Here is a 12465-nt window from a genome sequence, read left to right as displayed (position 1 = left end):
TCATTAGCCGTATATTTCACTGGAATCATCATTCATATTACGATTTTTTACAATGTGAAAGGGTGAACTAGTATTTCTGACAAGTTTACTTATTTGAATTATAGCAAAAAATGTTGCTGTAAAGGTGCATTGTTACTGATAGTACTAACTTGATACTGGAGTACTGAAGGGATGACATCCCAAATTTGTGTAACATTTCAGCTTTATGAATGCCATGTCACATTGTATCATTATGAAAAACCTTCACAGCTCAGATTTGGTGGGAATTGGTTCATAGGGGATTAAGGTGTGGCTGTATGCATGCCTGTTTGGCCTGGAGGGTGTTTCATAAAGCTGTTCATAAGTTAAGAGCGACTGGTGATCCTTTTTACCCGCTAAACCATCGCAAATGAACGCTTTGGTGTATACCATTTACCACAAGAAAGGATCACCAGTCGTTCTTAACTTATGAACAGCTTTATGAATACCCATCTGGTTCCAATTCTGATTCAAGTGACTACACTTAGGCCATCATGAGCCAACCATGTCCAATTTAAAGTGTGGAGTTTCTCCATCTTGAACTTGTATGTCCATGAAAATTTTGAAATTGTTTCTGCTCAAGGTAATTTTGTTCTAAAACTTCGAATATATTTTATAAAAAAATGAAATCCAACGGAGTATGATTTATTTCAATTAATAAAGTAAATATTAATTCTTTTGAATTTGTATGCAATATAATATACCTGATTGAGAGAAAACTTTGAAGGATGAACAAATCCATATATCATGCACTGAAAGACACGTTGGAAAAGCTGGAAATATATAAAATGAAACTTTGGAAGAAAAAGACAGAAAAAGGGCAGGGATGATAGTGAGAGAGGGAGAGAGAGGGGGTAGGGGAACTAAAATTGATATTGAAGGAAAGTGACAGAAGTTACTAAGAAACTGGTGATCAGATAACATCAAAGAAAGACATTTTTCATATTTAGTTCATTTTTTTAAACGGGCGCGTTATGAGGGAGGGACTTCAGAATGTGATACCCACCCCATCCAGATGATTTTTACCGGTAAACTCGCAAATGCCACTGGCAAAAATAAAAAACTAAAGGAGGGAGATAATAGCGGAAGAAAGAAACGGGGGAAATTGCAGAAAAAGGAAAACGAGGAGAGAGGAAATATATATCTTATACTTCATCCTCTTTCTTACCTCTTCCTTTCTTTTCTTCTTTTTCTTTTCTTTCCTTTTTGCTTCCTCGTCATCTCTCTTTTTTTATCATTTTCCACTCAAAAAGGAATAAGATATAATGGAGTAAGACAAGAGGAGAAACCTCTCATCAGCGCCTATACTATAGCTTCGCTGGCTCGTATATTGTACCTCAATCTACATACATACGCCAGCAATATTACGTATATTATGTCTATAATTAACTGACATTAAAATGTATTACATTCTATTCATGTATTATTGACTGGGCGGCGTATTAAAGATATACTTGATAGGATCGAGGCAAGACGTCTTAAAAGTACACCGCAGCCTTTTTTTACATTGGATAATAGGGGTATTAAGAATGAAATTAATGATCCAAGACCCATGGCTCTTTTTTTCTGAGAGCTTCATTTCGTTCATCTTTTTTTCTTGTTCAATTTCACACAAGAACAACGGCTCAAAAAATAAAACATTTGCTGGCCACTCCAATTTTCAGAGTTTTAGACGTGCTTTTTATAATTTGTTTGCTTTCCTGGGCATTCTGAATCTTTTGGTGAGCTCAGCGATAAAAAAGTTCTGGGGGTGTACCTGAATGTGTCGTTTCGGTTATTATAGTATCCTAATATATGTATAAAAAAAAACTCTGAAAAAATCTTGTTTTAATCACTATACCTGCCGAATCTTTTAAATAGCAAATCGAGTGAGCAACTACTGCATGCAATGCGAATATCTTTTGTTACAAAATGTTAGACTTGTCCGAATATACTTTTAAAATCGTTTAAAAAATGTATGTAAGATAAGAATTTTGTAAAAAAATACATTACTTGAAGCATGTGGTATATTAAACAAACCACCCCTCGTCCCCTATAGGTGCTTGGATAGGATATAATTTATAAAGGTTGAATGTTTTCAAAGTCGTTGGACTTATTCCATTCATTCTTGTATCCTATACAAACTTTGTAACGGGATCACACACAGGACTTTGTCGGGGCCAAATTTATTCAAATAACTGGAGACGTTTAAAAGGCGAGGGGGATATGCAAAGGGAGATATATGGGGGTTTTAGAATGCAAAACCGGACCTATATAGGGATATATAAAAAAATAATGGCATTTAAATATCAAATTGCACGACTCTCAATTTCTCATATAAATAAAACCATAACTTTTTGATGATATGAAAATTAGCATTTCTTTCTTGAAAAGTGTTTGTGAATGGAGAACGTGGCCCTGGGAAGCAGGGGTGCTGCCTGCGTGTATTATTTTCCATAGGCAGCAACCCCAGGAATTTAGGTGTGACAAAATGGAGAAATGTAACCAAAATGACCTAAATCTTGTGCAGAAACCCTTTTTTCTCTCTCTCTCTCTCTCTCTTTTGCTTGTCAAATTTCTCTGGACAAAAACTAACCTTCATTTTGTAGTGAACTTTTTTCTTTTTTTTTGCTTGCTTGTCAAATTTACATCAGCACCCCCAGTCAGAAATCGTTCCCAGGGCCCTGATGGAGAATATCACAGGCAGCGGGGGGGGGGGGGGGGGGGGTCACGTCCCCACAAATTTCAGATGGAGGGGACAGTTCCCCCCTCAAAAAAAGAAGAAATAGAGAAAAAAAGAAAGAAAGGAAAGAAGGAAGGAAAGAAAGAAACAAAGGAATAAAGAAAGAAAGAAGAAAGAAAGAAAGAAAGAAAGAAAGAAAGGAAGAAAGAAAGATATAAAAGAAAGGAAAAAGAAAAAGATAACCAAGTAAACTGAACAGCTGAAACAAGAAATTTTGAAAACCTATATAAATAATAGCGAAAACTGACAGTTTTTACTAAGAAAAACACTCAAATCTTAAACTCGCTCCCAATGTTTATTGGTTTGTTGACCCGTCAATATCTTTAACCAAAAATATCCTGATGAGATTAACTTGAAAATTTAGGATGTTAATTTCATATAAAAGCCCTCTGGAAATATCAGAATTCTGAAGCTGCATGCAGGGCTTTGCTCCCTGGACCCCACCCGCCGCGGGCTTCGCACTTTACGCGAAGAATGGCAATGGATTGTAATGAATTTTGTGAAGCTGAATGATGACAGGATTACATTATTAATATTTAGTCTTTTCTTCACTATGACCACATATGCGAAACAAATTGTCCCAAAAAAATCTTCAAGTTGGCAGTGTGTCTGTCACTCCTTCGGAGAATGCTCGTAATCTGGGTGTCTTCTTCGACCGGTGCATGAAGATGGACTTGTCATGCATATGCCAAGCGACCTACTACCAGCTATATATTTGCTGTAAAGATCGCTATACTCACTCGTTCTGCAGCAGAAAGTCTAATTCATTTCTTTATAACCTCTAGGATTGACTTCTGTAACAGTCAGCTGACTGGTCTTCCTTCCACTATATAGCTATTGCTGAATCCCGGTGCTGACCAGACTCCAGAGCGTACAGAATGATGCTGCTCGTCTGCTAACAGGTACGAAGACATGACCACTGGTATACTTCCCAAACTTGAATATATACATCAACCGTATGGGATCCACATCATGCCTTGTAGATAAATTTGAGATGGTTCAAAGAAGATGGAGATGGTTCTGCAATGATTATCGTCGCACTAGAAGCGTCTTTGAATTAATCAGATCACTTAAATGGCCATCTCTCAAACAACGAAGAAAGGACAGCAGACTAACCTTATTCTACAAAGCTCACCATAAGGAAGCTGCCGTAAACATCCCTGAATATGTGTTGGAAGCACCAAGATCAGGAAGAGCCATCATCAGCAGATTGGTAACACTTCAATGTAGAACAAATGCCTACCTCAATAGTTTTATACCAAATACAATAAAAGACTAGAACAATCTCCCACCAGGGATAAAAAAAAACCTCAATTCCACACAGTCATTCAAATCATACCTCGAAATGTGTCATTCACCGGAGTAAATTGCATATTGCACGGAAGCGACGTCACATCTAGACTGATAGTGCTTCTAAGCGATGTCTGGATTACCGCTTTCTGAGATTCTGAGATTCACATCACCCCTGTTCTCACTGAGTTGCCTTAGCTACCAATAAAGTACAGGATCGAATTCAAAATCCTTCTCCTGACTTTCAAGGCTGTCCATGGTTTAGCTCCAGATTATGTGACTTCCCTTATAGAACAACGCCGTCGACGTCTTGACTTGCGCTCTTCTGGTGCTGGTGTCACTCTTCATATACCATCACATCACACACCTATAAAGGGAAATGGAGACCGTGCCTTTTCATCTATTGCTCCACGCCTCTGGAACTCCCTCCCTTCTTCACTCCGTGAAATTGACAACATTGAACTTTTCAAATCGTCTCTCAAAACTCAGTTATTTATAGCAGAATGTGTAATAATTAGCTTAATTGGATGAGCCTGCGCCTATGAATGTTTTTAACAGAAATATGACGCAATATAAATGCTGTGGATCATCGTCATCATCAAGAAAAAAATTGAAAAGGGAGGAGAATAGAGAAATCACAGCAAGATGACAAGAAAAAGACATGTGATAAAATAAGGAAGGAAAATAATTGGAAAATGAAAAAAAAATCGGGTCATTACATAAAAATGAAAATTTCGCTCTCGCATTCCCTGTTCAAGGAGACAGTTTCCTCACGAGGATAACATGGACATTTGAATATCCCATTTTAAAGGCAATATGTACAAATTAATTTGCTCACGATTCGAGTTTCCATTGCATTCTGTTCATGCTTACAAAAAAGTACTGAATATAAAAAAAAAATGTCAACTATAGATACGGTCTCGCATTATTTGACAGACAAATTTAGTGAGATACGTATTCTCTTCATGAATTACAGCAAACAATTTAAGTGTTCCCTTTTCAAGTCAGTATATCATATATTTTCATCTCGCTCCTCGCACTCGCATCATTGTTTATTTAGATGACCATCCTGTTCATCGTTACAAAAAGTGCTTATAATCTCAAGGTTTGGGTCGGAATATCAACAAATTTCAGCTCGCGCTTCGCGCTCGCATAAAATGTTTATTTAAATACCCATCCTGTTCATGATTACCAAAAGTGCTTAGAATGTCTAAATTTTAGGTCAGAATATGATTTTTTTTCAGCTCGCGCTTCGCGCTCGCACCAGTTGTTTAGATAGATACTCATCCTGTGCTTAGAATGTCCAGTTTTGGGGTGGAATATCAAAAATGTTCAGCACGCGCTACACACTCGCATCAAATGTTTAGTTTGATACCCGTCCTGCTCATGATTACTAAAATGCTTATGAAATTATTAGAATTTTAGGCCAGCACAAAATCTTTCAGCTCGCATCAATCGTTTAGATAGATATCCATCATGTTCATGATTTTTAAAAAGTGCCTAGAATGTCCAGTTTTGTTTCAGAATATATAAAAAAATCAGATCGTGCTTTTCACTCGCATAATATGTTTATTGAGATACCCTTCCTGCTCATTATTTATGTTCGGGGGGGGGGGGAAGGCCCGGGCCCCTTTTTTATATAGTACACAGGTGCACCAAAACCAGTTCGGGCCCCTGGGGGTACAAAATCCTGGATACGCGGCTGCCTTATTAGATATCTTATCTTGTTATAAGAAAAAAAACTTAGATGAACTTAAACTTTAGACTACGGTACACCCTAAACTATATAAACTTCTAAAATAATCAGCTTTTAGCAGCCGACTGGGAAAAATGACTGTGGGTGAAAATATTTTTCCGTCCCCCCTTAATTTTGATGCTTCCGCCACCATAATGGAATTCCAATTCCTCCTGCATACATGCACTGTTTTGACATGAGTCATGTCACACGTGTTTTTTATTTTATGATATCTCAACTAAAATTAATGATTCCCTCAAGAAAGACATGTAGGTTCCCCCCGTCTCGACTGCACGAGGCCGAGGCTCGAGCTCGGCGGAAACAACAAAAAACTTTTGACCAATCACACACACACACACTCGATCGACCATGATCGATCGAAATTTCACGTCAAAATCGATAATGCTATCGTAATCAAGAATGGAAATTTTGTCAATTTGTGATTTGGTATTTTGGACCACAAAAACTAACAGTAACATTTGGTTTGAAAGTACCGCAGATAGTGTGCAAACACATATCTTGGCCTGGAAAACGACATTGCTCATCATTTCGTACGGTAGTGTGTTGTGGAGTGTTCTGCTGCCATGTGGAATGTTGCTTTTTTCATTTTGCTCATTGTGAAGGTGGACGTCATCACCGCTGGCGCAGGTGAGTCCAATCCTACGGCATGCACTGTGCCGCGGGGCGCGGCCGGGGTCTGCTTACCTCAGGCGAGAGTTCGGAATAGCCACAATAGGCTCCACTAGGCACTACCTCCGCTCGACCTAGATAGGTGGAGCGCAGGGTAGCGGTAGTGAAGTGTAGTGGAGCCTATCCGAACCTGAGGCTGAGGTAGGGTCTGCTTTATAGACCAAAAGCTTCGGTCTCTGTTTATGTTGGTTGTTCCGCTGAACTCCGTTGGCTTCACTCACCAAATACAGATTACAGAGACCGAAGTTCTAGCTCGATCTGTACCGTAAGGGCACTAGTATTCAACCCGTTTGGAGGGTTTCCTCAAATATATAGAAATATAGAATTTACCTGAAATTCAGACCCGTCTTATTTCCAAGAGCAAATGCTGGTTATTCTTTTTCCGTTATTTTTTTCTTCAACCAGTTGACTGTGTGCGCGGGCGATCGAATTATACGGCGACGGATTTTGGTACTAGTATTCAACCCGTCGGTACTAGTATTCAACCTAGCGATGAAAGATGGCCCTGTCTCTCAATCTGCCCTTGTCCCATCCGACTATGGACTAGACCATTTGAGATGAGACCAAACAGGGAATTAATCAAAGCCAGAGATTTACATAGATCTAGATCTAATTTAGCAATCTAAACCCTTTTGAGATTTGCTATCAATCCTCACTAGGTTGAATACTAGTACCATTCAGTGCAAAAGGCCATCGCCGCATAATTCGATCCTCCGCGCATACAGTCGACAGATTGACAAAGAAAATATCGACAACAGATTACCCTGGAAATAACAAAGGTGTGAAATTAAGATAAATTCCCTATTTCTAAATATTTTGGGGAATATGTCAAAATCTTTGAATTATGCCGGGTTGAATACTACTAGTAGTAGTACAGTACGGTACTGACAATGGCCCGTATTCTGATCTGAAGTCAGGTTTAAGTTAAACTCAGGTTTAAACTTAAAGTTGTGGTTTAACTTTAAGTATGGATAGCCAATTGTTGCATAAATCACTAACGGTAGAGATGTCATATTTCAGCTCATTTGGCTCTCAAATCATTTATAATTGTCTAGGAAGTATAAATAAAAAATAGATGATTGTCTTCACCATTGATGAATCAGGAAAGAGCACAGTAATACCTAAAGCATAAGAAACATACAACTTAAAACATTTGACACTTTTGGCTTCCCATAATTTTAGCACAGAGTTAGACCATGGTCTAAGTTAAAACTGACTTCAGAATATGGGCCTATGACAATGGCCATACCGTATACCCGCTAGAATTTGTACACCTTTTCAGTAAAGGTCGCATAAAATGTATTTACGGTGTTTCCGGCTTTCATTCTTGGGCTTGCGATGTAGCCGAAATTCTAAGCTTTCCGTAGGTGTCGTTCGATTTGGATTTTCTGGGGAAAGTTTCGGGTAGCGCGACGATCGCCAAAGGCTTCGAGCTTGCCAGAATTTGCATGCTACATGCCAGAATTCGAACACCAGATGGCGCAATACAATTTGCCTTATATGATCGCGCGATCATAATCCCCTTTGCTCTGTGGTACTAGTAATTGAATAAGTTTGTTGTTATTTAATTTGTTAATTGACTTAATTCACGTCTTTAAATATTTTCATGTAGTTATTATTTAATTTCTTCAACTATACATTCAATTATAGGTTCCATTCTTTGAAATAATTAATTTTCATAAATTTCATTGTTTAAATGAGTTTCCGCTACATTTAACTTATATTTCAAGTTTAGAATAATTTCAGTCATATCAATGAGTTTTGTGCATATAGATTTTCTAATTTGTTTATTTAAAAAAAAAATCAGAATGGATTCATTCATTGCAATAGCTTTGTTATGTATTCCTCTCAATTACTATTCTTCTTTGACTTAATAAATTATTAATATTATTGTTTTATTTTTATATTTGTCATTTTCATTATTGTAATTATTAAAATCATAATTACCATTATCAATGTTCATCAGCATTATAGGCATCTTCTTTCATATTTGCCTCTATCATTTGTGTTATTATTACTTTGATTGATTGAACTCATTTTTTATCACATTGTTATAATTTCTCTCTGCCAGTATGTGAGCTTATTTCATGGAGTCATATGTGGAGGAATTTTATAGAACATATTTTGGAGGATATAACCACAATGCATGTCTGTTGTCTCGCTACTTTTATAGGAGTATCTCAGGTTTTTTTTTCAAATTCATATTGAGATTTAACATTAGGCCTATTGATTGATCGATTTCCATATATCACTTACATGATTTCTGTGTTTTATTGCAGGTTTTTTGGTTCATCCATGTATAGTAGGTCCATGGTTCATCTAAAGAAGCCGCGAAATAGAAGTTTCCCACTTACCTTAGCACACTCTGCATGGGCACTCTATTCCGATTGCACAATAAAACTTAATACTGATGATATCCTTTATCCCCAAAAACATAATAACAGAAACTATACAGTAAATAAAATAAAAAATAAATACAAAATAAGAAATAATAGTAAATAAAAAAAGTATGAATAAATAAATAAATATATAAAATTGAAAAAGATCATAAGCAATTTTTATTGGTTTTGTCAACTTGAATAAATTACTTATGTGCATTAATAATTAATTATAATATAATAACTTAAAGACATTTGTCATGTCCCAAAATGAGATTTAAAAATTGTTTTAAGTGATTATTAATTGTCAATCATTTTTTTTTAAGAAAGAAAGATGAGACAACCAAATGAAAATAATCTTGTTATAACATGCAGGGAATAATTTTGCTTTACATATTTGAATAGCATTTTGGTCATAAGTGAAAAGCTCTCAACTAAGTAATGTACAGTCCTATATGTAAAAATATGCTTTACGAAACACTTTATGCGTAGCAGTCTTTAAAAAGTGTGGAGAAAATTGCGATGCGATATCAGGAAAATTATTCCCTGTCATGCATCATTTCAGTAGACATTTTTCCCTTGGATCACTGCAGCCCTTATTTTTATTCTTGATCCATTCTGAATCTTATACTTATTATTTAAAGCAGAATACATATTTCTACAACGACGAAATGTCGTAATCATAAATGAAACATATTTATTTTTAGACCAATCATTTATAATATTTATGGATTAGCAAAATCAATACCATAATTGTATGGCCTATATACGATGCCATAAAAAGCACGATGAGTATGAATGATGTAGTCTTGTTCAATTCAAGATCTTTTGCGTTGATCTTTGAATCAGTCTGTTGTGAAAGCATTATTAATAATATGATAACTGTGAAACCGTGTTCTTTAAAAACAAATAAACTTTCCAGATTAATACATTTCAAAGTTTATGTATAACCGCAGAGAATGATGGCTGGGTATAGCCTATCCACAGAAGACATCTTTATGGACTTGGTAGGCCTACAGATCTTCTTGTAAATATGACAATAAATCCACCTCTACAGTGCGTATCAAAAAAAAGTTTACACTTTGAAAAAATCCTGTAAAATTATACATTTGTAATATCTTGAAGATTTTTCCACATTTTAACATTGGTACAGATCCATTTAAGCAAATGACAATATAACTGCCAAAAAATATTTCCACTGGAGTGAGCACCACTTACTTTTGAAAAGTTAGTGAAAAATGATTTGCGCAGAACTTTGAAATAGTTATGCGAATAAAAGTAGACCTTAATCATGAAGAACACGTGGAATTTTGCTAGTAAAATTGATTTGAAGATATCTTTTGCCTTTTTTGATTTGTTTCCTTGCCCAAAACACTTCAAAGAGTGCATTTTGCCCCACCCCACTCCCCCACACACCGAGGCCATTATGACGATATTTGCTTTACACTGAGCTGTGATTTACATGGAATGGCTTAAGCCTGATTTTCATTTTGTTAATCATTGCCAAGCTTGGGAAAAGTGTGGAGAAACAAGTATTAAATGAAAAATGAAATGTAAACCCACATTCAATGATCAAAACTTAGTGAAAAAATGCTGGAGATGTCTGATATAAACTTTTGTTCAGATTAAGTTATGTCCTCAGATCCAGCTGGCACAAAAAGGGTAAAGGTTGTGCTTACTAAGTGTTGAAATTACAATTTGGGTGGCAAAATTGTTACAAAATGCTTGAATGTATCCGTTTTATTTCAATTGACTAAGAGTGCAAGGGAAATGTATGAGAAATGTTTCGCAGGGTAAGTTTGATTTCGCCCTTTCCCCTTGACACAGTGTGAAAACGAGCATTTCTGCGCAAACAGATTTCTACGAGCTTTACAAAAATGGACAGTGCTTCTGACAAAACTTTTACTTTCATTGGATAGATGAGACCCAAACCCAAGATTATATGTAGAAAAATTACCCACATGTTGTATATTTTTTAATTCCCAGTGCTTTTTCAAAGTGTAAACTTTTTTTTGATACGCACTGTATAGGAGAGAAAGAGAGAAAATCATATGTTAAAAAAGTGCAGGAAATATACATGGGGGGGGGTTCAAGTCGTAATGAGTCGTGTCTGTGAAAATAACAATTACCCCCCGATAGAATAAAGGGATAAAATGAGGAAGAAAGGGAACTAAGAAAAGGAGCTTAAATAGAAGAGTTACATGTATTAGTTGAGATATTAATATTAGTCCTGTAATTTTGAGAAATAGTTAATATTACAATCTTTATCCCATTAAAATAGAGCATTGCCCATGGCATACAAATTAAAAGTGGTTGCAAGGGGGGGGGGGGCACGGGGCATTATGGAGCATTCCCTAGTTGCCCCTGATAAATAAACCTGTAAAAAAGTGTTTAGTGAATTGTAATGTGCTTTTGCCAAACTTGGCCCAAAAAATATCTTTGCCACCCCTCCCCCACTTGCCTCCTAGTCAAAATCCTGGTGCTGCCGTTGCATACAAACCTGGATATAGATAATGTTCATAGCCTGCATGCCCACAGTGAGCAATACTCAGCCTAGAATGTTTATGTAGATAAAACAGGGAAGTGAAGTTGCGTGACAGCCGAAGTAAGTCACTGTTTTTTCCCCTTTTAAGTTTATTTTTCCCCGTTTTGGTGCATTTCAGGCCAAAACGGAATAATCTTTATTTTGTTAAAATTCTTTTTCTATATTTTTATGAAATAAAGACAAAAATCCATGAGCCCCGTCGGGGGGATTTTGCATTGTCAACCCCCTAATGGTGGCTGCACGATAGCGAGCCGTCTGTGTACGAGGAGAAATTTGAAGAAAAAAAATGTAAAAAAAGAAGACAGACATTTTTCCTCATTTATAATATAATGTATCTTTTTTTGTACTTCTCTAATTTCTCTTTGTGTTTAATACGTTTTGCTCTCTTCGAATCTAAGCGCCTCGAACATTTAATCAAAATGGAAAAGACTATATAAATCCTATGTATTATTATTATTATTAAAAAGCTTTGATCACTTGCCCTCATCTTTACCTGCAAAAGCTAATATCATTGTAATATATTTATCCTGTTTTTGAGTTTGAGAACGTAACCAAACTTGAAACATTTTTTTTCCCAATGGCAAATGGGCTTGCCCATGGAAGTTTGTTGTGCATTGACATGCAGGATCAAATCTGCTAATCTCCAAAGCAAGCGGAGGAAGAAGAACAAGAAGAAAAAGAAGATATGTGCCCTCTAAAAAAGTGACTTTGCCCTATAAATAAATTTAAGGCTTGTTTATGATTTGTTTTTGTTAAATACAGAGACTGAGATTATTTGTGAGGACCAACATGGAGTAATAGACTGTGGAGAAAATCTTATCAGTATCTCATCCTCTGTCTATGGGCGAACTGATGCATCAACTTGTGGCTTGAGTTACACAACTGATTGTGTCTTGGATGTGGTCCCTGAATTGGTTTTCTGCAATGGTCAGTCACAATGCACAGTGGAAGCTGAAAATGATCTTTTCGGAGATCCATGCTCAGGAACTCAGAAGTATCTAAATATCACCTACACATGTGAAGGTACCTCTAAACCCAATGAATCAATTCTAGTATCATGTTATTCAGGGGAAAAAAATAAATTCTG

At 36.3% G+C, this 12465-nt stretch overlaps 1 protein-coding gene across 1 annotated transcript in view; it reads left to right on the top strand.

The window, feature by feature from the left end:
* The first annotated feature begins 6349 nt into the window (after positions 1 to 6349).
* The window catches only part of LOC129277971 (polycystin-1-like protein 2), a 34159-nt gene continuing 28043 nt past the window's right edge, over positions 6350 to 12465 (top strand). The window contains exons 1-2 of the mRNA XM_064095685.1: positions 6350 to 6413; positions 12141 to 12401. Of these exons, the coding sequence (XP_063951755.1) occupies positions 6350 to 6413; positions 12141 to 12401 (325 nt within the window). The remainder of the gene's footprint in view (positions 6414 to 12140; positions 12402 to 12465) is intronic.

This window comes from Lytechinus pictus, chromosome 2, assembly GCF_037042905.1.
Source record: "Lytechinus pictus isolate F3 Inbred chromosome 2, Lp3.0, whole genome shotgun sequence".
NCBI classification, from domain to species: Eukaryota; Metazoa; Echinodermata; class Echinoidea; order Temnopleuroida; family Toxopneustidae; genus Lytechinus; species Lytechinus pictus.
This window is presented reverse-complemented; position numbering and strand designations above follow the sequence as displayed.